The 27,864-nt window shown below is 33.5% G+C and overlaps 1 protein-coding gene across 1 annotated transcript; it reads right to left on the bottom strand.

Annotated features, from left to right (window-relative positions):
* Positions 1-34: 34 nt before the first annotated feature.
* Positions 35-27,004, bottom strand: LOC124544048 (phospholipase D2). Its single transcript, XM_047122443.1, has 20 exons — positions 26,757-27,004; positions 25,325-25,537; positions 21,069-21,225; positions 18,735-19,004; positions 16,971-17,091; positions 16,300-16,451; positions 15,577-15,708; positions 14,815-14,963; positions 12,950-13,185; positions 12,258-12,362; positions 11,652-11,791; positions 11,070-11,234; positions 9,985-10,487; positions 9,258-9,390; positions 8,533-8,641; positions 7,415-7,585; positions 6,060-6,226; positions 4,150-4,390; positions 3,031-3,246; positions 35-2,513 (listed from the first exon to the last, which is right to left on the bottom strand). The coding sequence occupies exons 1-20, from the start codon at positions 26,917-26,919 to the stop codon at positions 2,283-2,285; spliced, it is 3,774 nt and encodes a 1,257-aa protein (XP_046978399.1). The 5' UTR covers positions 26,920-27,004; the 3' UTR covers positions 35-2,282.
* Between the last annotated feature and the right edge of the window lie 860 nt (positions 27,005-27,864).

Raw genomic sequence — 27,864 nt, 5'->3', positions numbered from 1 at the left:
ACTTAATTTTCTTTAATAAATGAATCATAGGATGTAAGGTATTTTTTTATTATATTTAAGAAAACATAAATTTTATAAAAATATTTATTGGATCACAACATCTATACACATTCAAAAGTCAGGTAATGAAAATATATTATTATTTTTTTTTTACTATATATTACAATTTTATATACATTTTAATTATATAATAAATATAAAACACTAACAATAGCAATACGTATTTTCCTGGAAAGGAAGATACTTTGTTCGTATCTCTCGAAAATAGGCCGACGGATTTTTTATGGTAATCTATATACCTACAGACCCTTTAATAGATCAATTTATTCTTTGTTTACACCTGTTTAAGTTGAACTTTTTAAATATAATTTCTGAATTATTTCGGTCTTGTCGTGATAAGTCAGTCAGTGGTATTTTTCCACAATTAAATATTATAAAGCATTTGTTCTAAAATATTTGGTACAAGGAACCTTTATCACACCGAAAATAATAATATTTTAAGTATTAGAACGACACGTCACTTAAGAAAATAAATAAATTTATTTATTGGATAAGTTTCAATCAAATTCTATAGAATTACTTGAATATAGTAGTCTCATTTGAGGTAGATATTAAGTATAGCACACAAATTACATTTAAATGTTTGATAAACAGGTAAGTTCTTTATTAAATTACGATTATTCAAACTACAATTCTTATTTATAAAAAAAAATATTTTTTATGAATGTTTAAATCATTGAACTTATTCAAAAATAAGTGGCCTTATCATTTAGGACATAGACGAAAATTGCTTCATGTATGACATGTTATTTAAAGCAGGTAATTTATAAATCCTTAAATAAAACTATTTGAATATAATTTGTGCATAAATTTAAAAATGGAATGGAAATAAAATAATTATTTATCTATGGAATATGTAACAAAACACAAGAGAAGTAGTAAAAGTAATGTAAAAAAAAACAGATTACACTTAACATTTACGTTCAAACTGATTAATTAATTTGAGGCATTTTTTATTTTCATATTCTTTAAATAAGTAAGAAATCAAGTGACAAGGTACATCATATATTAGATCCCCGAATAAGGGCATGGAAGGGGAAGATATAAGAAATAATTAATACATTACCAAATTTTATTAAGGTAGCCTTACTATTAGGTACTGGTAATTCATTTGCCTTACCAATATTGGAATATAAATTATTATGTTATTCATATCTGCTTTTGAAGATTAGTAATACATTAGTTTTGGTTTTAAAGTAACAATGTGGAATGATCTGCTATTGAAAGTTATATACATGTATGGAAAATATAAATCAACATCATAATTAGTACAAAGTATCACATATTAATACTTGTTGACTTCCAGGCGGGATATATTACATTCATATTTATTTGTATTTAACTAACATGTTTGTATTTTTATATGTTGAAAAAGAGCTTAGTTAATTACTGAGTTTCTTGTCGATTCTTCTCGATTGAATCTACTTTCTAAACCAGTGGTAGCTCCACTTAATATAGTTGTTTATTTAAGCCTACTCGAACTAAGTATATTTTGATTTTGATTTTATAAAAGATAAATTATAGAAATGTATTAGTTTCGATTTGTATGACGTGTAAAGTGGAATGTGAAGTTACATTTTGTACAAAGTTGTGTTCGTTGGTTTGTATTTTGTCAAATTATATACTAGGACAGTAACTCTATAATAATAATAATCTCATATGATTATATACTATTAGTTTTATATACATACATCATATTATGACTATAAATAATATTAAGAAATAAAATTGAATTAAATATGAAGATTCAAATAATTTAAAGCATTATAACTATTTAACACATTAATCAAAAAGTTTCATTTTAAATTACAGAATTAGTCAATAGACTATTTGTTCGCGAACATATTAATGAAGGTATTAACATGGATATTTATTACATTAAAATATTTCTAAAAGGAAACATAACAACAGAAATTATTATCAAAGACAACTTTAAAATATATTTATAAAGTATAAGTTGATTTTTATTTCAAGGAAAGAGACAAAGCAAGTTACGTAAACATTGTTAGAACCACATATTAAGACTACTCAATTAACATTTCATTCTTTTAGCTATTTATTACACGATGGTAAAAAAATTCTAAATAATTATTGAAACGCAGATTCGGAAAATCTAATATTATTTATATACATACATACAAATTAGTTTTTTTAGGTGTCTCTTTACATTTAAAAATTGTTAATTAAATAAGAGTTTTATTGCAACTGGCAACTTTTATCCATTAAGTCCAGAGAGAGGTTGGCAAAATACCTTCCATAGAGGTGTTCCTCGGTGTTAGTGTTTCGTTGCAAAGGAATTGCAGCGGCATGTCTACGAGATACCCTTGAATAAGGTCTATTTTCCTGTTCGCGAGTGCAGGGTCCTTGTGCCAGAGTGTTTCGTTGTTCTCTTCGTGGTATTTCTTCAGCTCGGCGAATGTATGCACCGCGTCTGTTGGAATTGTGTGGAAAACCTGGAGAGGTAACAACAGCTGATTAAAAATACATTAATATTTTCTTCCAAAGTTACACATTTTTGTCGTGGACAGTTTGATTTAGTTGAATAGCGGATTATAATTAACATTTTACTTACAAATATGTGTGAAACATGGATTATTATTGTCTGAAGAAATAATCCTAACATATGTATGATATTTAAATAAAACTAATTATAACGGATGAATCGCGTATATTAATTATTTTTAAACATCCCGACGTTATAATATTCCGTTATAATTAGTTTTATTTAAATGTGTAATAATCGCGAAAATTTAAGACAACATTATATGTATGATATATTGTATGTTTATTATATTATATTATCTATTATGTATATTGTATGTATAATATATTGTTAAGATTGTACCTCATTTATGGGATGAAATGTATACCGTTTTCTTATTTAGCTTATCAAGAAGATTTGTTTAATTTAAAAACTATAATTATTAAGCTAAAGTAGCTTGAACATTAAATTTGTAAATATATTCATACTTCTTCATAAATATCAGTGTTCCGTTTCGAAGTGGCCTTCCATATTCTGTTGTAGAACTGGTCGCAGCACGGGTCGTCCAGGTTGACGCTGAGTTTGAACACGTCCTCTTCCATCAGCCCCAAGTGTTCCCGGAACAGTCGTTTCCTGAGGGAGCCCGCCAGCCGACCGCATGGGAACGGTTTCCCGTTCATTATGCCGTCTTCGAATTGTTCATCCTACACAAGCATATTGTGGTTATTTTTTTTTCTTTTTTCTTTTTTTTTATGGTATAGGTTGGCGGACGAGCATATGGGCCACTTGATGGTAAGTGGTCACCATCGCCCATAGACATTAACGCTGTAAGAATTATTAACTATTCCTTACATCGTCAATGTGCCACCAACCTTGGGAACTAAGATGTTATGTCCCTTGTGCCTGTAGTTACACTGGCTCACTCACCCTTCAGACCGGAACACAACAATACTGAGTACTGTTATTTGGCGGTAGAATAACTGATGAGTGGGTGGTACCTACCCAGACGGGCTTGCACAAAGCCCTACCACCAAGTAAGTATTTATATTTATACTTCTTAAGAGAATGGCGATTGAAAATAATTATAAACTTGTAGTAACTTAAAGTACCGTCTCAATGAAACCTAGACGAGGTTTCATTTAAATATCAATGTTCCAAAATGCAATCTTAAATATCAATCTCTTAATATTGTATGAAATCATTGTATAAGTAAAACATAACGTGAGTAATAGATTCAATCTGTGTGACATTTATATCGTCATAATAGTTAAAATTATATTTATTTTTATGAATGTGTTCTGACAGTAAAATTAAAGATTTAAAGGCATAACTCATTTATTAACAAATTTCTAATCAGTACGAACGACGAATAGCGTCCAATGGCGCGATAGGGAGCTATTTCTATTGGTTGTGTGAATCGGTTTCATTGCATTTTCCGATACTACATCTAAGTTATGTTGTACTATACTTAATTCGGATGTGATCGTTTTTACGAATTTTGCCGATGCAACGCCTAAGTTGTGTCAGTCATACTATAAATGAATCTAAAATCTAAAAAAATATAACAATTATTTAATTATTATCTAATGTAACTATAAAGTTCTCACCTGTAGTAGAACTGCAATTTCCGAGTCGCGTTTGCCGATCATGGAGCGGTCGTTGATGTTGGCACTGCCGCATATGACGAACCTATCGTCAGCGATCAGCAGCTTGGAGTGCACGTACACGAGCTCGGTGACGGGCTCGCCGTCCAGTACCGAGTGCGTCCGCAGGCCGTGGAACGTGATGTACTCCGACGGATCCGCTATGCCTGCCTCGTACAGGCGGGTGATTATCGACTCTCGACTTCTGTGAAAACGAATGGAATCATCATGGTCGAGTGGTGTGTACACCGGTTTTCATGGGTACGCAACTCCGAGGTCCCGGGTTCGATTCCCGGCCGAGTCGATGTAGATTACCATTAGTTTTCTATGTTGTCTCGGGTCTGGGTGTTTGTGGTACCGTCGTTACTTCTGATTTCCATAACACAAGTGCTTCAGCAACTTACATTGGGATCAGAGTAATGTATGTTATGTTGTCTCAATATAATACTATTAACTATTAACTAATATAGGCACCGTGCGTAGCGATGACTCTGCCATCTCGTGGCTCATATTCAAAACTTTTACCTTCAATTTCAGAAATTCTACTGTCATACAACGGAAAATATTTCCGAATTATCGTATTAATTTTTGATAATTTGAGCTATCGAAATGTATTTCTGGATGCCGTAATACATCCAAAAACAACTTTAAGGGTGTAAAATTTTACTATTTCCCTACTAATAGTACTCACATGCCATGGCTTAGGGATAAAAGAGTGAAATGGATAAATGCAGTTATAAAACACACGTAAGTATACCTTCAAGTATTTAAAAAGTACTATTTGATTTTATTTATATAAAAATCACCAATTTTGTGGGTAACTGCTATGGAAGACAGTTTAATTTTCGTCGATCGTTGAATCTAACCTATAACCGTTTTTTAGTAGACATCCAAATAACTAGTTCCCATCTAAAAATACCACCATCCTCAGCGCCCATTACTTTCATTGTTAATTGGTAAAAAACCATGTTTTGTAATTTTGATCATTGTAAAATCATGTTTACAGACTTGACAGCTGCCGGCCTGCCACCAATGTGTCTGGGAAGTTTCTTTTTTTACTCGCACGGTGTCTCTACTGTCGGGATTATAACGCCCTCTATTGTTTCTGCACGGTGCCTTTTGTTATTATTGTGACATGACATATCGACACCTCCTGCGCATTAGGTCGTAACTTGTTTTTTGCAAAAATGAGATTTTGTTACTATAATGTATTAAAATATAAATACTACACATCAGTGAAAACCATATTTTCTTTAAATACCGAGATTTTAAGTTGTAAGGTTTTATTTTTTCCCGATTTTTATTAAGATACGAATTTTTAATTCAATAAATAGGCCTTATTATACTCTCTAAAATACAATCTGTACTGTGTACCAAAATGCATCACAAACTGTGTTTAGTGACTGAGCAATGCAAAGATGAAAGTCAAAAATCGCTCTCCTGAAAAATCACAAATTTTGTCATACGACTTAATGCGTTGGAGTTATCGATACATTTATTTTAAATAGCACAGTTTATAGGTAAGATATACATACATACAGTTAAGAAGAAGCCAAACCAAGCCAAGAAGCTTTGTGACAATCCAGACTATAAATACACTAACTTACTGACCGACTCAGATTTTTGTTTGTTGTTATAGGCCCTAAGAAATATTAATCATTCCTGTCATCACGAAAGCGCCATTAGCCATGTAATGCTGTGCTCCTTGTGTTTGTAGTTGCACTGATTATGTTTTTAAGTCTCTATACAATAAATCACATTAAAATTGTCTATCATGATAGAGTTTTCTACTGTTTATGCTGATGCTGATACAACACAAACTTCCCTTAAGTCAAATTATTGAATGCTAATATAGACTGTCTATGGTTCCAAACCTGCATATGCTCTGGTAGTTCCAGTGCGTGACGGCGTGCAGGGAGGTGCCCGACGGGCCGCCCACCTCGCCCTCGAAGCCCGGCAGCAGCGGCATCACCACGAACACGCGGAACGCATCTTTGGCGCGGTGCGCACGCATTATACGGTTGTACAACGCCTCGCTTATCTAACAATATTTATATTCATTAGTTTTTTTTTTTTTTATGGTATAGGTTGGCGGACGAGCATATGGGCCACCTGATGGTAAGTGGCCACCATCACCCATAGACAATGACGCTGTGAGAAATATTAGCTATTCCTTACATCGTCACTGCGCCACTAACCTTGGGAACTAAGATGTTATGTCCCTTGTGCCTGTAGTTACAATGGCTCACTCACCCTTCAAACCGGAACACAACAATACTGACTACTGTTATTTGGCGGTAGAATAACTGATGAGTGGGTGGTACCTACCCAGACGGGCTCGCACAAAGCCCTACCACCAATTAGTATAACATGATTAATAATATGGTTTAATCGAGAAATATAACACAGATCTGACAACGCGGTTTTAATCAAAATCAAAGTATACTTTATTCAAGTGGGCTTTTACAAGCACTTTTGAATCGTCATTTAACAAATAAGTGAAGCTACCACCGGTTCGGAAATTAGATTCTACCGAGAAGAACCGGCAAGAAACTCAGTAGTTACTCTTTTTAAACATTTAAAAAATACAGTCATATTAGTTAATACAATTATTAAATTAATATATCCTGCCTGGAAGTCAACAGGTGTTTAATACTCTATGTGTTTATTTTCTTTATTATATATGTTCTAGTTTGTGAAAGAAATCATCATGAGAAAACCTGTATAAACTAAATAAAAACCTTCGTTACCAATAAGGGTATCACAGTAGAAGTGATTATTTTAGTCGACTATGACACATATAAGGAAAGTATAGTATGACACAAATTAGATGTAGCATCGATAAATTCAATAAAAACGATTACTGTCGATTTATACAACCAATAGAAATAGCACCCTATCGCGCCATTCGACGCTAATCGTCGCTGTAGATTCTCGCGTCAGTTCAAACCGAGAAAGCAATTGCATATAAATCGACGTTTCGAATTGACGAATATATTAGGTCATATGATATTACACATTATTACATATTTACATAACAAATAAATATTGATAAATGAAATAATTTGGGATGGCGTACTTAATTCGGATGTGATCGGTTTTACGAGTTTTGCCGATGCTATATCTAATATGTGTCGTACTATACTTTTATATATCTTTCTATGTATGTAACAGATAAAAGGTAACGAAAGTGACACAATTGGTCATAAATGACATTTTTTATACAGACCTGGTTTCTGACCGTGAGACTGGATCTGGAGAGGGTGATGAAGAATTGATTCTCGATGTATACGTAGTGCTGTGCGCGCGTGATGGTGTCGACGTACGCCTCGTGGATGCTCTGCTCCACCGTGTCGGGGTCCAGGAACCCACAGGACCAGCTCGACACACTACGTAAGACCTGAAAAAGAAAGATTTTCTTGATTAGCTTAATAATTATTTAATTTATTTTTATTTTTAATAATAAAAATTACTCGGTGGTAGGGCTTTGTGCAAGCCCGTCTGGGTAGGTACCACCCACTCATCAGTTATTCTACCGTCAAACAACAGTACTCAGTATTGTTGTGTTCTGGTCTGAAGGGTGAGTGAGCCAGTGTCACTACAGGCACAAGGGACATAACATCTTAGTTCCTAAGGTTGGTGGCACATTGACGATGTAAGGAATAGTTAATAATTCTTACAGCGTCAATGTCTATGGGCGATGGTGACCACTTACCATCAGGTGGCCCATATGCTCGTCCGCTAACCTATACCATAAAAAAGAAGAATAATAATACACTGTATACGTAAAGCAGAGCATACAAAATTGTTTAATTATTATATCTATTATTTATTTATTTTATAAATGTAGAACTTTAAACTCTTAACAATTATGTTCTAGTAAACAGATATGTTATTAACGCGCAAAAAGTGAAGACTAGAAAACGGCCTTATTGGTACGTTTGCCTTTAGTCGTATTACGTAGTGATACGTTATAATACATCATAATTACGTAGTAATACGTATGCGTATTTAAAATATCTAGTTATCCCTTTTACTTATTGTTTTTATCAAGCTATCCTTTTTACTTTAAAATAAACGGTCCCCGGCGCGGCACACTTTTTTCTGTTGTTTAGTATGGATATAACATATCTGTTTATTAGAATATCATTGACTCTTAAGCGATATTTTTAATACTAAATGAATTTTGTCAATCTGTTTATTGTCTGTGCATATGGAGATGGTATTTTCAGGGAAGATGAAGTTAGCTTTTACCTATTGAGTTTTATACATGACCCGTATGCATATTGATGAATAGATATTTATTTATTTAACAAGGAGTGCGGAAAAAGCCAAATTGATACTGACCTGACAGGAAGTAGTGATCATGTCGACATTGAGAACTTGTTCAAGGCCTTGCAGCGGCTTGATGTCGCTGTACGTCTTCGGCACCAGATACGGGTAGTTCGCATTTTGTCTGTTTTATATAAAAAAAAGTAAATAAGTTAGTTTTTATTTTGGCGAGATTATCTTTGGCGGTTTTCGTATAAATTTCCTTTTGTTTGTTGTTTTTCATCTTTCATACAATATTCAGACATGTGAAAAAGTTTGTATGAGCAATCATTAATCAAGGTATTGTTTATAAAATGGGGAGCGAAGGTTTGTGTTCTATAAAGTTTTAATAATTTCGTGGTAAAGCTGCGACCTCAGCTAATAATATTACAAACGCGATATAACTATTTATTCCTTTGAGGAGAAGTTTTGGAACATATTCCACCACGCTGTTCCAATGCCGGTTGTTGTAATACACATGTGGCAGAATTTCTATGAAAAATGGCACATGCAGGTTTCCTCGCGATGTTTTCCTTCACCGCTGAGCACGAGATGAATTATAAAGACAAATCAAGCACATGAATCAGCAGTGCTTGCCTGGGTTCGAACCCGCAATCATCGGTTAAGATGCACGCGTTCTAACCGCTGGGCCATCTCGACTCCAATTTGATGAAATTAGATTTGAAGCGAGCCTGGACTTGGCTGGCTTACAAGACCAGTATATGTTGGCATGTGTCTCCGTGGAGCGTGTAGGGTCGCACCGGGCCTTCTCGAGCTTGATGGCGTTCCAGCGCTGCACGAAGTGTCGCGCCACGTCACGCGCCGCCGCGCCGCACAGCAGCGCGCCCACGTCGTGCCACGGCATGCGCGGCGTCGTGTTGCGGTCCACCAGGTCTGCGGGGGGGAGGGGGTCACATGAGGCGGGTATGCAGGGGGGGGGGGCAACCTTATAGAAACCAAGTGGTCCCTACCGCTTGTTACGATTGGCTCTGTGAGAAATATTAACCATTCATTGCATCGCCAAGGGACCACTAACCTTGGTCGTGAGACGAATGAGACGTTATGTCCCTTGTGTCCTAGTGTGAGGTACCTTACATCGCCAATGGCCCATCAACCTAGGGAACTATGAGACGTTATGTCCCTTGTGTCCTAGTGGGAGGTATTTAGAGTAGTTTGCACAAAGCTTTCCCACCAAATAAACTACTACTTCATTCTTTATTTTATTCACCGACTTAATATGTAGAATAAGAAGCTTAGGACCTCTCCCAAATATACTATGAAAAATTTAGTTTAGATGTTATTACAATATGTAAAATTTTAATATTTAAAAAAATTAACCCATCAAATATCAAAATGAAATTTCGCTGTACTTAAATTACATTTTTATTTAATCTGTAAGCAGCTCGCAATCAAATGATACTGAACATAGATTCAAAAATGTTCTGTGCTAACCATAGATAACCAAATCATCTTTAAAATAATGCTTACCAACAAAAGGCAGTTCCAAGGTATTAAAATCCTTAACTATAAAGTTGACGTAATCCTTGCCGATCCACAACTTTGAGTTCCCTTCTATATCTTCTAATGCTTTTTTCGTACTTTCCGTTATCACCCTGCCCTCGACTACCTGAGCTAAGGGCGTGGGTTCACTGGGCGACCTGGGCTTAATGCCTAATACGTCCGTGAGAAGTATCTCGTCGTTGGACCTCGCGTATTTCTCGGCTTTCTTTCTTTCAGAATCATCAAATTTCTGTTCATTCCTCTCCTCCTCGTACGGTGGGTATATAATACTGATAAAGTCCTTTCCTCTGTCCGTTATTTTGTCCAGAACGTTTCGTTTAAGTCCATCGCTGTCGTAACTCGAATCTCTTTGTGTTCCTATTTGTAATAATTGATCACCCGCTTCTAGGACAGGTTCTGGTTTCGCAGTCTCTTCTTCTGATTTCGTTTCATCCTCTGTAATTTCTGCTTTCTCTTCTTCTTGGAACGGTCTGTGAAAATTTGTAATTATTATTACCCTAAGATTAGAATACGTATCTTAATTGACGATTGTGTATTTAAATACGGACAAGCATAATTGAAGTTTCTTGTGTTTATAATTTATTGCCTGATTAACGGGTAAAAGAAAACATCATGGGGATACCTATTATATGACATGACAATCTGATTGTTATTCACAATGGGAGCAGCGTGGTGGAGTAAGAGCTAAACCTCATTTCCAAAGAGGAAGATTGGCCTTAGTATTGGTATTAATAGGGGCACTAAATTAAAGTAAACGTCTTATGACATATTTATTCTTATTATCAACTTTTTGAGGTTAGTAATAATGTCAACTCGCACAACGTGGATTTTTACACTTAAATAGCCCGTTTATTGAAAAAGGTTAGACAATAAAGCATTTTACTAGCACAAGAGCAGTAACATTTAAAACGTACGAAAATACTCAAACCAATTAGTATTACTAAAGAAGCAATTTCATTAAACGTGATTATTCATTGTAAGTCCAGTATTACAGGCACTACTTTTCTAATGGTGACCCCTTTCACTTGGCTGCTTATTATTTAAAATCTTACATATTAAGACCAATGACGACATCTTTCGAAGACTTTGCCAACTCGATCGCAGCTTCCAATCCGTTGCCGTAGTTCACGTACAATCCTCCGCCGGGGGAACTTGAGGTTTTCTTCTTTGATTTAATTAGGGTCTTCGGTTGCGATATGTTACCGAGATCGGTCAGTCTGCAAGTTGGAACAAAGAATCAGTTCTTAATTATATCTTCAAAATATTCTTGTTGCCTTATTATTATTATCGTTAAGAAATGTAGGGTGATTGACTATAAGAGGTTTCAACATGTGCCCATGGGACATCCCACGGCTGGAAAACGTTATACATTTCTCTTAGGTTTGAAGGTTATTCAGCTATGATTCTCGACTATGACTTAGTATAAAATAATGTTTAATTTTTAAAATAAAATATTACTATTATTTTACTTTTATAAAAACATATAAGTCATACAATTCATAGCAGTATTGTACACATATTTTTTTTAATAGCATTTACATAGAAAAGTAAGTATTATATTTATATAAGTATAATATATATATAAATTATTATACTTATAAGTAATAGATTTTTAACCTTAGTTCTATATATACCTGTGTTTATGGTCATCCCATCTCCCATAGCAGAGGTCGATACCGCCCACAAACGCAACAGTTTGGTCGATAACAACGATTTTCTCGTGATGAGCCCAGAATAACACTCCTACTTTAGCATGGTCTGGATGTCGGAAAACCTGGAGTTATAAATTTATACTTCTTAATTAAAAGATTTAAGCTGACCAAAGGATAAAAAAGGTAAGGGTCGGTATCTAAATTGACAGTATACATTTTTGTTATAACAATTTTAATTAAAAATAAGTGAAGTTCGTTGATAAGTTTTTACTAAAGAATATCAGACCAACAATGTAACAGAATGCTAAGAACAGCTTCATAGAAGAGATACAACTGCTTATTCAAAAATTAAAATAAAGTATGTTATGTATTGTCAACAGACTAAAAATATTATTCTAAGATATGTTTAATTTATGATATCCCGCGACTGCATTCTCGTCAAATTAATGTACCCTTAAATTCAATTATTTATTATATAAACTTTCAAAAGTGCTTGCAACAGCCTATCTAATAAAGATTATTTTATTCTATTGTTACTTTGACAAATACATTTTCGACATGGCAACACAAACACTTAAGAAATAATACCTTAATGTTTTCACTAGCTAATCTACTTTTACTGTAGAAACTGTTGATACCGAGTGCCATCTCCACTTCCTTGTACAGCATCACGAACACTTTCACGCCCTGTGCCTGTTGAAACATCAACATATATGAATATAATTATACATATTTAAATTTAAAACATAAACACGAAAAGATAACTAACTATTGTATTATACATAAGTGCAAGGAATTATTGAATCGTTATAAAAATATGTCGGACCAATTCCAGTTAGATCTGGACATGATTTATTAATACTATAGCTTATGGAATAAGTTCGTATAAGGGGCATCTAACATCGGTTTATCAGTTATAACGCCAATCACTTGTATTGAACAAGAGATTTTTGGTTTGTGTTTTTTTATGTAGACAAATCAGCCAGTTTACAAATAATGGTACAAAAAATCTGATAAGAATAAGCAAGCAATTGTATAATAAAACCTAATATTGTCCCAATTTTTAAAAATATATAATAACGAGCTAAACAATAACAATTCATCCAAATCGTCATTACTTCAAGGCCACGCATTGTATTGGCTAAGTTAGACATATCACTATATTGTATATGGATTAGTTAAAGGCCCTCTATTGAATACAGTATATATTATTTATGCCAAAATATTCAGCGATTCAAAAACGTGATCATTTTATAGATATATTTTAAAGAACCTCCTACCGCTTTCCTCTTCAAGATGGTATCGAGCCTCCAGTAGTCCCCGTTGAGGGCCGGGCGCTTCATGTATATCTCGGGGCTGAGCCACCAGTCGGCGACGAATATCTCCTCGCGCGCCAGCTCCATGGCGTCGGCCACGGCGGACAGGTACGCCGAGCCGTCCACGAGCGCGGCCGCCGGCGTCGACGCGCGCGGCGGCGCGAACGAGTGGTGCACGTTGGGGTACGTGAAGTCGCGCGCTGGGGTAAACAACCACTAGTAGTCGTATTTATTTATTTATTTATTTATAATTATTTATTGCACACCACAAACAGAAACAAAAAAGAAAGTAACATAAAATAAAAAGAATAAATAAAACAAAACAAAAGAAGTACATTAAAAGTGTTGTACAATGGGCGGCGAAAGTAGTAGTAGTATTTGGGTACTAAACAAAATCTATTTAGTACCCAAATACGCACCCAGCGTCACGGTAGCAAGCGATCCCGTGGCGATCGCCGAAAGACGGAGAGAGTACCGCTGGTTTTTTAGTGGGTAAACCCGGCGTGCTTGGGCGCACTTGGCGTTCAGGGCTCCGGGGAGTCCCACACACCCCCCCACTTTCCATAACGTGGGGGAAGCGCGTAAAGCGTTTTTACAGCGAGAAAAAAAAATACGCACCCAGAACAATATATTACCGGTTTTTTTTTTACTTGTAATGTAATATAACTATAAAATTGAAGTAACCTAAATGAACAAATTTTGTAGTGTTAGATTTGACTTTTATTATATTAAAACAAAATTGAATAAATTATCTATAAATAAGTTTCTTTAACCTCAAGGAGGTGTTGGTGGTTTCAGCAGACAACATTGGCAATAATAAAAAGATTTGTAGGATTTGTGAAAGCCTAATAGGTTATTTGACGAAAAATAAATTGTGAATTATTGTAATCAGTGTGTATTATGAGTTTAAAAGTGGTAATTTACTAACGAAAGTTGAAAATAATACTTAATTAATTAAAAAATCCATTAATAGAAATGTATATTTTCAAACGTTTGTCACATGACACAAAACGCTCCTGATTGGCCAGGCTTATAATGAAGTCACTTTCTTGTAAACTACAGATTAAAATACAGGAAAGTGACATCACCGACCCCATTGTAGCGCCAAATTGTCCAAGTAGTGTTTTTGCGCGCTATTTAAATATGGAATTTTTAATATGATATTTTTCGGCAAATATGTACTAGAAATAAAAAACACAACTGTTACTGGGTTCCTTAACGTTAACTAAATATTATAAAATGGATTTTAAAAACCAGTCAAATAGCCTATTGGTATTACTCGTATTACTCAATCTTTAATTATTTTGTCTCGCAATACAATGTATTTATGCAAAGCGAGGACGGCCTACTGTCACAAGGGACATTGTATTGTTTGAGTTATTACTTATATTTAGTTATTATGCCAAGTTTCCGACTCCGCAAAGTCAATAAATCCTTCTTGGGGCAAGGTATCCGTTTCTATAGTAAAATTCCGCAGAAATTTTTAACTTTCCCAGAAAAAGCATATTATTCGATACAAGATTTTGTAGATGATAAAAAAGCGTGGAGTTAATACCTGTTGACTTCCAAGCAGGATACATTAATTGAAATAATTGTATTCAATTAACATGACGTTGTATTTTTTAAATGTTAAAAAAGAGTAACTACTGAGTTTCTTGCCGGTTCTTCTCGGTAGAATCTACTTTCCGAACCGGTGGTAGCTTCACTTAATTGTAAAATGACGATTCAAAAGTGCTTATAAAAGCCTACTTTAATAAAGTTTATTTTGATTTTGATTTTTGATTACTAAGGGTAAGTATGGATGAGTAAGGTTGATATCTAGTTCTTACCAGTTTGATTCGCAACAGTCTTCAGATATTGCATCCATTCCTTACTCTTCCTCTTCGTCCAGCACTTGATCACCATCTGCCTGCTCTGATTGAGGATTTGAAGGCCTTTGTTCATTCCCGTTGAATACAAACCGCTTGACACTTCGAACCTTAGAAATCAATTAATCATGGTAGCGACGATATATTGTATGAATGATTCATAATTTACTTGATTAGATTATTTCTTCCAAATTTGTTATTTCATGAGTGATTATTAAAATCGGTATAATATTAAGTTAACATATTAACCGAAACCTCTTTATTATTAACAAAATGTTATTCACACTGTTGTACTCACCGGTTACGTGCTGCGTAAAATAAAACAGTGGAATTAGTTATTTCATTAAAATTCATATTATATACGTTAAAAGGTACCGTCAGCAGCAATGTTCATAAAAATTATATATAATAGTCTGCAACTAATTCAATTCTAAATTTGTTTTAGTGTCACTACATTATTGCTAACCGCTGTAGTGCGTCCTTGGAGTTCAAGCTTACTTTATAAAACATCAAATTCGGTTTTGGGAGCATTAAAGGGAAACAGATCGGATAAGAGTTACTGTTGCAGTTATAAAATTAGTTTTAGTATTGTATCCCACAAATTAGTCGAAGTTGATAACCGTCTATTATTATTAAGAAATTGTGCGGAACCAAATATAAAGTGTAACATATATCCATTCAAAATAGTCTTCATTTAATACTTAAACGAAATATAGGACTTACCCTTGATCGAACAACATGATGCCCTTGATGACGCCGTCGCTGGGCCGAATGTACCCGAAGAAAGTGTCTTTCACGAATAACCATCTGTCCTGCCATTTCGCACACACTAGCCCCGTGCAGAAATAATTACACCTGGAAGGAAAGAGTTCGTAATTATTTAGACATCTAACACTAAAGATCTGAAGGTAGATATAAAAAAAATGTTAGGATTAAAATAGTACACTTTTTTATATAAAGTAGACGCACGATCAAATTGTTTACATGATGATAAGTACCGCAGTGGTTACCATTGTCCCTAGCCCTAAGCGCGTTAAGGAATTTTAACAATTTTTCACAACATCAATGACTCCACCAGTACTGATTTTTGAACGGCGCTAGATTGTGTAGGAATAGTAAGTGGTACCCGAAAATCGTGCCACCATGTAAATTATAATAAAAATATCACGCTTATTTTTTCTATGGTATAGGTTGACGGACGAGTATATGGGCCACCTGATGGTAAGTGGTCACCATCCATAGACAACGGCGCTTTAAGAAATATAAATAACTCCTTGCACCACCAACCTTGAGAAGTAAGATGTTACGTCCCTTGTGCCTGTAGTTGCACTGGCTTACCTATCCCTTAAACCGGAACACAACAATACTGAATACTGTTGTTTGGCGGTAGAGTATCCACCAAGAAACTATTACCAACTATTCCAAAATTCTCTTAGGGAAACCAACCTGACACACACCATAGTGCCCAGGAGTCCGAAGCAATTGCACCCAGCTTGACCGGGCTGAGTCGAGCCGGTCCGCTTCTGTATAATCCCCTCCTTGCCTTTCGTACCCAGTTCTGATATAAACGATATATTGGAAACTTCGAGAAATTTCACCTGCCAAATGTGAAAGTTGGATTAATTAACGCTTCAAATATTTATAGAGCCAGTAAGTCTTTTGTGGGGAAAAATTCTTTTCAGGTCAGATTATTTATTTTCCGAACCTATTCTAGTGTCTTACATGACAGTCAATTAAGTGTAAAGCTTCTTAATACTTTAATAAAGAAATTTGATATAAAATATTAAAAATAATGCAAGACATTAAGATATAATAGAAGAATTGTTGCTTGAGAAATAGTCAAGTCCTCTTGTTTTGAGGAAAAGCTTTAGCACATTTCACTACGCTGCTCCAATGCAGATAATTGGATACACACGTGGATTTTTAGGCGTCATACGTTGTCTCACAATGCTTTCCTTCACAAGCACTTTATGCACAAGAAAATTCTAATGTTCTCTTCAATAATTTCTCGTGCCTTATTGAGATAGCCTAGTAGGCTATCTCGGCTTTGAATAATCGGACAAGTTCAAGGAAATAGTTTCTGATCTGTCATATGGAAATTATAATTTCGAACTCACTGTCTCATGGTGATTCCTGTAAATGGATATATTCAGTAGGTTGAAGAGGTATTCCTCGAGTTGTTTCATACGCAATTGTATTCCTTCATATGTCACCATCACTTCTGGCTTCCGAGGGAATCTGTGAAGTAATTATATTTATTTGTGAGTTATTAATTGCAAGTCAACATTGTGAAATTAATATTTACTTTGCACGGTTGAAATACTGATACTAAATATACTACAGAATTTCAATAAATACAAAGTACATAGCTAAGAAGCTATTAGACAATACAAACCGCTATGGCTTTGCATTTCGAATCTGTAATATATTCGAAAATATTCATTTCAATTAATTGTTTTAAAGGGCCATATTGATCTATATGAAATGCGTAATGTATTTTAGGCACTTTATTGGATAAGGATTAATGCTGTATTGCTTATACTAGCTTTTATATGGTATTACTTTGTGTAATTTGGCCTGCGTAGATACCAATCATTATATATACTACCGGCAAACCGCAATAACCTGTAGAAGGTTTTTATATAGTATATCTTGTACATATCATACTCGTATTATAATCGTGATATTTTCCGTGAAATATATAAAAGTACGTTTACTCTTTTAATAGTCATGATTTATAATAAAATCTGATATGGTAAAAAACGGTACAAGCCAACCAATAAGACCGTGTCTAATTTATTTGATTATGATAAGTATTAAGTCATTGCTAACATTGCAGAGATTTGATACGTACACTTGATAGTACAACTGTATAATTATACTATAACGAATGCAAAACGTTTCGACAGAAATATGTTTCGTCTAATTAATGACTGTAATCTGTATGAGAAGGTCACGGCCTTCTTTCTTTCTTTCCGCTAAAACAACGAACAAGTAGTGATATAAAAACATTTATATTTGTAAAACAAACAATGCACTCCAATTTTCTAGAATTTTCTAGCTTTTTCTAGAATAAAATAGAAAAGTCCGGAAACAAGAGCAAAAGACTGAGAGCGACAGGCGATGTCGAGACAACAGACAGACAGACATACTTTCATTTTGATGATAAAGTATTATAAATGATTACATTACTGCGCTATTTTTTTTTAAACAAAACCAAAGTCATGGTTACCAGTTTTACATTAACAAGCAATTAACGTATTAATTGTATACACGATACAACTCACACATACTCAACAAATCTGTAAACACGATATCACTTTGAATGATTTATCTATAAATACAAGACACTTAATCTAATCTCTGACAAGGGACATTATATTTAGTGATTATAACAAAAGAGCGATGACATGTTAAGGCGCCCCCCCCATATGCTTTTCAATGGAAATGTACAAAGATAAATGTACGAAATTTACTAATCAGTAAAAAGTATCGTCTACTCCAACCATATGAGGAGAAAAGTCAAACAAACGCGAAAAACATTTGACGCGATGAGCGCATAACTATTTAAAGAAGACAATAACTCATATTTAAAAAAACAAGGACGCAGTTTTGCTAATGTGTATGAATATAACTTAGTTAGAAAGGAATGCCAGCAGATTAGTTTGTCTGTTTCAATTTTGAAAACAATTATCTCAAAGCATATATAAGAGCATAAGCACCGGCCGCATTGGACACAAAAATAAATTCATTTTGGCATGGCTGCTATTTAAGTGAATCCTTTGAAGTAGACCGACAACTTTATCAGCTTAGGCCTTACGTATATACAAAGCTTGACACTAGTGTAGACACACCTTTAAATACAAAATACTAAATTTTACCTTGGCAGAGCTCCTTTCCGCTTTCTAGGTCTGCCTTCCCGTCGCTTAGAATTGCTCCTGGGAACCGCTTGTAATACCACTTTTTCTGCCTTCTCTTCGGTGTCCACTGTATTCTTAAAACTAGCTCGCCTGGTCTTGTGGGTTTTGGTTGGAAAAGGTATTTTGAGAGTTGCCCTGTATAATGACAGCTGTTGATGGAGATAAAGAATGTGTTTGTAGCGCTTCTTAATCGTCCAAGTGAAGTCGCCATGTTGGAGATTTATCGTGTATCTAGAAAAATCAAAGAGAAATGTCAGAGAAGTTTGTATATAAGTGAAAATATAAAATCGCTTGTTATCGCATCGATGTTTAAATAACGATTGTTAGCCTTTTCTTTGTTCCGATAATAATCGAGTGATTTGATTAACAAACACGCAACTTCGATCTGTTTTATTTGCAATTTACCGTTTATCAAATCATTATCCTGTAAATCCACTGAGGATATTTTACGTTATTTCATTAATCATTTAATTTTCAGATATACAGACAAATATAGGGAAAATAATTGCCGCAATCGGAGTTGACCACCTATGAACCATCTTCTTGAGAAAAGATAATATCTGTACCTCACAGTGATTGTTTTACCACTTTGATACAATATACATCTTTTTTATTATAGTCATTTTCAGTATTATAAGAATAACCGAAGGTTGAATGTATATAAAAACAACCTGCTTTTTTATTTATCCGATTCTTCTCAGGACTTTCAACTAGTGGTAAATTTTTAGAATCGATTATCACGTGTAATACTCAATATGATTATATAGATTAGATTATATTTTTATACTATATCTTATTTCACAAGTTTCACCTGGTGGTAGGCATTCGTCTGGATATATGCCACCCACTCATCAGATACTCTTCCCAAAACAACAATAATTAGAATTGTTGTCTTCTGCTTTAAAGGCTGTTTGTAACTACAGGCACAAGGTACATAACATCTTAGTTCCGAAGGTCGGCAGTGCAATGGCCATGTAAGGTTGCATTGAGATACCATTTTTTACAATCTTCACAGAAGTTTTTTACTTTCAATTCGAAGAAAACATATTTCATTGTTATTTATCAAAATGTTTAGCAGGAAACAAACTCATTGCTTTGTTAATTTAGCTAACGATAGTTGTGTGACTAATGAGTTAATAGGTTTTTAAATGGTAACAATGTACTCTATAACAATGAATTCCTCATAAAGGAGCTGGTTGATCTATTAGCTAACGTTAATTGTTAACGCAAATCTATTTATGGCAAATATACATAGTGTCTGGTGTGTCATGAGTAATCATTACGAGAGTAAACAATTAGCACAATATCCTATTGCAGGACAAACATATCGAGTATTTGTTTAAGAGAATTATTATTATCTAAAACATTAATGCTATTAATGCAGATTATATATCTCATAGATTATTATTTAAAAAAAAGGAGTATGATTTTTTTTAAAGTAAATATAATTAAAAAAAAGTCGCTAAATATTTGTATAGTTTTAATCTTAATAACGTGTGTCATCATCTTCCTGCCCTTATCCCAATTTTACTTGGTATCGGGGCAGCACGACTTTTTCTTCCCTGCTTCTCTGCCTGACGTCATCTCACAAGTAACATTCTTTCCAGCCGTCGTAAAGTAAACGTCTTTCACACAATTCATCCATGGTTTCTTTGGTCGTCCCCTACCTCTAAATCCATCCACATCCATGCTCAAGACCTTGCTCACAACAGCCAGATTCACAGTTTCTCGGTTACCGGTACCACTTTAAAATTTCCTCTTATGTACTCATTCCGAACTCTATCCATTCACGGAACACATTCCTCTCAGCATTCTCATCTCGGCTACAGGCAAATACCCAACACTCTGATTCACAATGCGTGTGTACCAACTATCTTAATAATGTGTGTAATATACATTATTAAGGAGAAAACAAAATCTACAACAGGGTGTCGATTTTTTATTTTTAAGACATCGGTAGACGGATGGTCAAACGTGGAACCTAATCATTAGTGGTCACTACTGCCCATAGATAAGCCGTATGAAATAGTAACCATTATATACAACAAATGCGATATCGACCTTTCAAACTAAGGTGTTTTCTGACTTTAATTATTATCGCTCAATCTTCAAGCCGGGACACACCAATACTAAGTACTCCACTTTAAGTTGAGGGGTTTGTACTTTTAAAGACGGGCTCGCAAAAAGCATCAAGAAATCTTTATTATTTTAGTATCAGCTTTAATATAAAATTCATTATTCAGTTTATTTTGAATCTGTTTATTACTTTTTATATTAGAATGGATTAATACTTACAGATTAGGGTTGAGTAAATGTGTTGTCACGCTTCTTTCGTTCTCCACGAATCTGACCTTTATTTCAACACCCGGAATGAACACTTTTCTATGTACTGAATTAAATTTAATTGGAGAAGCGTGAATGGCTTTATATGGCACTGCAGTTGCTAGGGGAGCTGGAATGAAAACAAAAATGCGATTAACGTTGATTGAAGAAACATTTTGCGATCGTGAAGATTGCGATAGAGATAAATTACTATAAAGATATTTGCATTCACTTGGACGAGTGACTTACAGGTAAAGTCATCGTTATCAACAGATAGAAAGTTAAGCATTTTTAAGAACGCTGGCTATTCCATTTATATCATATAATAAAATTGTATTCTGTTTGTAATATAAAAAAGCGCTTATTACTAAGTGCATATGTTTTATGTAGGTATGTATGTATACACGGTACATAAATCAAAATAACATTTCTTTCAATTTGTGTCTTTCTGCCTGATCCGGCTAATCTCGGAAATGACTTGATCACTTTTGACGGGACTTTCATTGGCAGAAAGATGATATAATACGGAGTAATTTAGGCTACAACAATAAACTCTTTGTAAATTCAAAACACACGTAGTCGCGGGCACAGCTATATCACGTGAAATCAATTCAAAATATCAATTAATTTTCACAAGTAGTGTCATGCGGGAACTTTTGTATTGTCATTTTATAGAACAAAAAAATCAATTTAAAGGTACAGCCGTTTCGGAATATTTTTATGTTCTACCCAGAATAACCGACAAAAAACTAAGTAGATTAATTTTTTTGCAGTTAAGCTAAATTAGGCTAAACCTAGTTACACGTATATAAACAGATGAAAAAATAAATCAGATAATTAACTTTATAGAACAACGAAACCTTGCAGTCACTCGGTTACAAACATGTGGTGACCATGTATTTAACTGGATTGATTGAACTAGGTAGTACTGCGTAGCTAGGAGTTGCTTAGATCAAGGGTATCGTTTTTATGGGGTTGTCATGAAGGTTATAGAAACATTTTTTATAGGAGGTGTTTTAATCAGTATTAAATGTACACGTCCCACTGTTGAGCTAAACCCACCTCTCCCTGTGAGATTTGGAGCTAATTCTATTTCGGTACTCCGATTCGGGTTGATCAATAAACACATTGCTGATTTCATTGATGCAAAATTTCTTACGATGATCACCGCCGAGCACAGGATGAATTATAACCACCACCAGGTATGCCTTTCATTAATTCCCATCTAATGTTCAAATTGAAATATTTATTTAAATACTTCAAATTTTTCTATTCTATATTGTGCCACTGCATTTCTTCTTTCCTTATTTTACGTGAATTTATTAAAATATTCTTACAATAATTATACATCTAGAGGTCGCACTGTATTGGGACTAAAACAATAAGCTAACTTTATTATCTTGGTGTGCGTGACGCTATGCTTGACATTCGCCAGACGTCACTACGACTTACTTATATTATTAGTGATCGCGTACTTAGCGACTGTTAGTTGGTTTTCGACATATCCTCAGTTTTGATGGTCTATGTAGTATATATCTTTATAAATGATTAAAGAAAATATCTCATTAACATTGCTACTTAGACCAAATTGCAAAGATTAAAGAATATTTTTTATCTAACGCTCGAATTAATGTTTTCTTATAAGGATTAAAACTTTGTGGCACAAATTGATAAGAAGCTATTTTTATATGGAAATTGTTGACATCCCTTATCTTTAAAAAACAGAAATGTAGATATACGCAGTCATTAATGTTTCTGTTATTTTAAGAGTTCAAAATCTCGAAGGCAAAGTTTGAAAGTATCTGTCTTTCCTAATATTATAAATGAGTAAACTCAGTTTGTCTGTGTTACGCTTTCAAAATTTGATAAAACTTGATATGAAGAAATGTTAAATCCTAAGAAAAATATTGAGGTAAAACGTAAGCAATTTTTTTTTACCTAATATCATTGAATAACTCGCAGGAGACAAATAGTCTGTTATGATGAATGGATGTTACTTATCTTTGAAATCAACCACCTTACCGAAATTAAAAGGTATTTGTTTTATTAAAAACATTTATGAAGAACATTCTAGAATAATATAGTTACAAGTTCTTCTGCTTTTCTTAGGATGTTGTTTTAGTTGTATTTTTTTAAAGAATATCTCTATTTAAACATTTTACTTTTATACATCCATTGTTTGTTAATGAAAGCTAAAGCTCAGAAATATTTACATAAGTCACGGTCGGATGTATGTTGTTTACATTTTGTTGACATTCCAAAAATAAACTGCATATGAACTTCAAATTGAAACTAACAGATCTTACATTTGTTCTTATAACAATAATATAATACAAAAAAAGTTTAATAAACCAGAATATATTATTTATTTATATCAAATGCTTTTATGTATATTAGGCTTTACATTTAATGTCTTGTCTTTGTACCGAAAGTAAAGAGTACGTTAATAGTTCAGGCCCGTAGTTACCTATATATTTTTCGCGAAGCCGGCTTTTGTAATCATATTTCCGATCACCGTTCAACAAGAAGCGCTTCTGTATTTATATAATTTCCTTTGTTTTGATTCGGTATCTAGGTTTTGCAAGTGTAGTCTATCATGAAGGTCTTGTGTAAGAATCTGTATATCTTATTGTTTTGATGTAATTACCCTTCTGTTCGTAAATGTAAAGGTCAGATGGCGTTTACTTTTAATGATAGAGTAATTAACATTTTATTATTTAACATATATTCTAAAAGTAAAAATGAGGAAAATATCGTGGATAAGTTATCTGTTAGATTAGTATTCGTATCGGTAATGTATTAACATGTTTTTGAAGTTAATATCAATAGCATGATGTGAGTCTAATTTTATTTATATATGTAATGGAAAGTCTTAGAGTGGAGACCGCGTCTCGGTAAGCGTAATGTAGGGCGACCTCCGATCCGTTGGTCCCACGACATTCGCTGGATCGCCGGTAGATGATGAGCTGGATGAGGGAATTAGAGGACTGAGCGAAGTGGGGTGTCTTAAGGGGGGCCTATGTCCACCAGTGGACAACAGTAGTCTAATGATGATGATGATAACGTAATGGAGCTCTAGTTATTGCGCACGAAATATTATAATAAACATATATATGCTAGGTCTCAAACACTGCAGCTGTATTACTCATACTAACTCATAATCGGATTTAATGTATATAAAAAATATAACGTACACTAATCAGCCGCACGTGACATACGTATTTGTATTACGAATAGCTCCTAAACAGGCGATTCGCACATGTGGAACTTAATATGGCTTACATTTAGTTCAAGTTCATTATCTTCTTAGAAATCAACATATTAAAAAAAACCATCAGTGAAGATTTTATATCAGAAACTCGTTTAGGTTTTATTAATATTTTACAACCACAAATGCAATAGAAAGATAATAGGTTTTATTATTCAAATTATAGGAAAACATCTATTATATTAACTAAGCTCCATTCTTTCAATAACTGTCAAATTTTATGACGTTTGTCGGAACTCCCGCGACGGCAACGTTTTTACAAAACTTTAATATATTTATAAGTCAGTGATCAAACAAAACATTGATATGCGAAATCTAGATAAGGTTACTGTTATTAATAAAGATTTATGATAAAATGATTATGATTCAAATTGTGACTCATTGAATAGTTGTGTCGTAACTTATTAAAATAAATAAGTAACTTTTATAAAGAGATGAATAACATTACAACAACTACACTACAACAAAAAAATCTTTTACCTAATAAATTTTTTGGTAGTCATTGTGACATATCAAAATACACTTTCTCGATCAGTTTCTTTTCAAGTATGGTACAGATTAAATTAAATGTCATGTAAAAAACCAACATCAGTTCATGTGATTACTATAGAGATTGTATCATGCACAAAAATCAGTTAATTCTAAATTTCAACTGTAAAAATTAGTAAAATAAAAATAATTAAAAAAATATTATTTATCATTCACATTCTTTGAACTTTCATCCTAACAAATATTTCACAAGGACATAATATATTTAATATTTCTTGCCAATATTCCTATGTATGAGTACCATTGTTAACAATGGTGAACACTCATCCATTGGCCTCATTGCTAGTCTCCTACATTATGTCATAAGAAAAATATAATCCAAGCTTTACTTTAAGGCAACATCTTCATGACATTCTATCTATTAGAAAATGAGACAAAACAACTCGGTAATATTATCATAGAGTTAACTAACCTGAAGCATCTGTTTCCTCTTTGCTGTTTATCTTATCTACATCAATGACTGACAATGATTCTGGAACGGCAAGACTCTCGTCGAAGTCAGAGTCCACGCCAGTAGGTGTCAGGGAATCCAGATTTTGCAATATTCCTTGCAAACAGTCCCCCGGTGTCGTTGAAGGTGTTGGCGTTTCCATACCGTAGTTTGTGTACCCGTAGAGTTCTTCATCTGAAAATGTTTTTCTTTATAATCTGTTTGTTAAAATATAAATATAACATAATGGAATAGATTCCTCTAAACTCTTGGTCGGTTTCGCACAAGATGTTGCAATAATTGTAAGACTAATTATATTTATATTCAATTACACAACATGTAAGGAAGTGCTGACATAGAATTAACAGAAAAACACACTGTACACTTCACAACTTGTGAAAGAGGTTTGGTAAGAGCAGTTGAAGTAAGGAAAAGTATATTCATTGTGTTTATTACTACTATTTGTAGTTCTTATCAACTATGGATTATTTAAAGAAATAATCCATACAATAAGTTTCATATTTCTTTTGTTTTTTTTTTCACTCTAATAGTCTTTTTAATTAAGTAAATCCAGTTAGGAATTAATATTCCTTTTCTGTACTAAAGTTGTTTTGAAATTACCTAATAGACTAAGCAACTGCTTTTATAACTGTAGAAAGACTTGTTTAGTAGTTGTTGCTAAGTATAGCTTAGCCTTTAAAATTGAGTAAAAAAAATAAGTATTAGTATATAGTCAATACAAAACATATTAATGTATGTAGTTTAAAGTTTTTATTGTGTTTTTGTTTGTTATTATTAAAAACACTCAAATCTATATAAAAAAGTGTTTAAATCAAATATGTATGTATATGTCGTGGGTCTATTTTGATGATAAATTTATATGCAATCAAGTACAGGTGATTTTAAGCATGACAATAAAACAATATCATAAATTTAAACTGATAGCATATATTACTTTATGAAGGTTTTCCTGTATTATCATGATATATTATTAAGAATGAATATACTTTAATTTCTTCACATACTGATGTATGATTAGTGTACCATTGTTCTTATATAATCTTAAGATAAATTGGGTAGTTTTAGTGCACATAACATTAATAATCTATATCAATATTAAAAATGCAAAGGTAAATCTGTCTGTCTTTTTAACGGCCAAACCAAAGAACCAAATTTGACAACATTTGCTCTGATGCAAATTTGAACTTTAAGGAAGGGCTTATGCTACTTGTTTTTGCATAACACATGACAATCAACATCCTAAAACGCAAGCGAAGCCGTGGGCAATAACTAGCTTAACATATATTTGTGTCATAGTATTGTATTTGCATAACTCTTTTCACTCATAACACTCAACTGACTCTTCTGCATTAACAAACAGTAAACAGACACTATAACACTTCACGTCCACTACCTCTTTTAATAAGATTATGAAAACTGAGTGATAATTCGCTACGTTCCATACGTTTTCTTGATTCTTCGTGTATTAAATCTGTTTTCACTTCACGGTACCCGTTAGGTCGCTGATATGTAATGTTCTGGCCATTACACAGAATAAATTTAACACTTGTATACATAATCTACGTTGATAAGATAGCACTCTAGTCGATTTTCAGTTGTTTTACGGCGTCCGTAAAAATCGGTCAAACGGTGAAATCAAATTGACTACCTTTGAAGGAAAACGGTTTCGTTGGAGACGGTTTTACACGGTTGATTGAAGGCTGAACCAAGGTTTTGATTTTAAGTAAAAAAAATCTGTACTTACAAAACTTTACGTACAAATTCGTTGTAGTTTCTTGATTTACTGTATTACTTTATTTGTTAATCATGAGTAAATCAGATTGATCAAAGAACTTGTAATGATTTGAATGCTTATTGTTTGAATCATTCATTTAATTACTTATAGTTACAAGGTTTTTCTGTGTAAAAACTATGTTTGTTAAGGCCATTACAGGGCCTCTGTGAATGAACTGAATACTGACGTAATTCGATGACGTATCACACATTATGAAGTATAGTCAGTGTTTCTCAACTATATACGATAAGTGTTTAAAAGTCGTGTTTTGTATTTGTAAAAATCTTCCATATATCTTAAAAGCAACGAAAATAATTAACGTCCGCCAGTTACCAAAAATGCAACTAAATACAACTGCGTTAACATTTTTTTCAAGAATTTAAAATTGAGCCATACAGTCGCAATACAAATTAAAAAAAAGTATAGCTTATAGTCATAGTGTTCATGGATTAAAAAAGTTATTTCGGAATAGAGAAACTCACATTCATATTATATGAAGTTGATAAAACTTTAAAAATGTGTATAAAAATTTGAATTAGCTCGGGTTATCTTTTTATTTAACTGATTAATTAAGTAATTAAGGCTTAAAAATAAGCAATACCAAAAAAGGAATTAAGTTACATTTTAAAAGTAATATTTAAAATGTTGACGAACTCTGTCTAGCCAATCCATTATGCTGTCAAACTGACATTTGTGTTCGGAAACATTATTAAATGAAAAACTCAAG

This window comes from Vanessa cardui, chromosome 4 (assembly GCF_905220365.1).
Source record: "Vanessa cardui chromosome 4, ilVanCard2.1, whole genome shotgun sequence".
Taxonomy (NCBI): Eukaryota; Metazoa; Arthropoda; class Insecta; order Lepidoptera; family Nymphalidae; genus Vanessa; species Vanessa cardui.
This window is presented reverse-complemented; position numbering and strand designations above follow the sequence as displayed.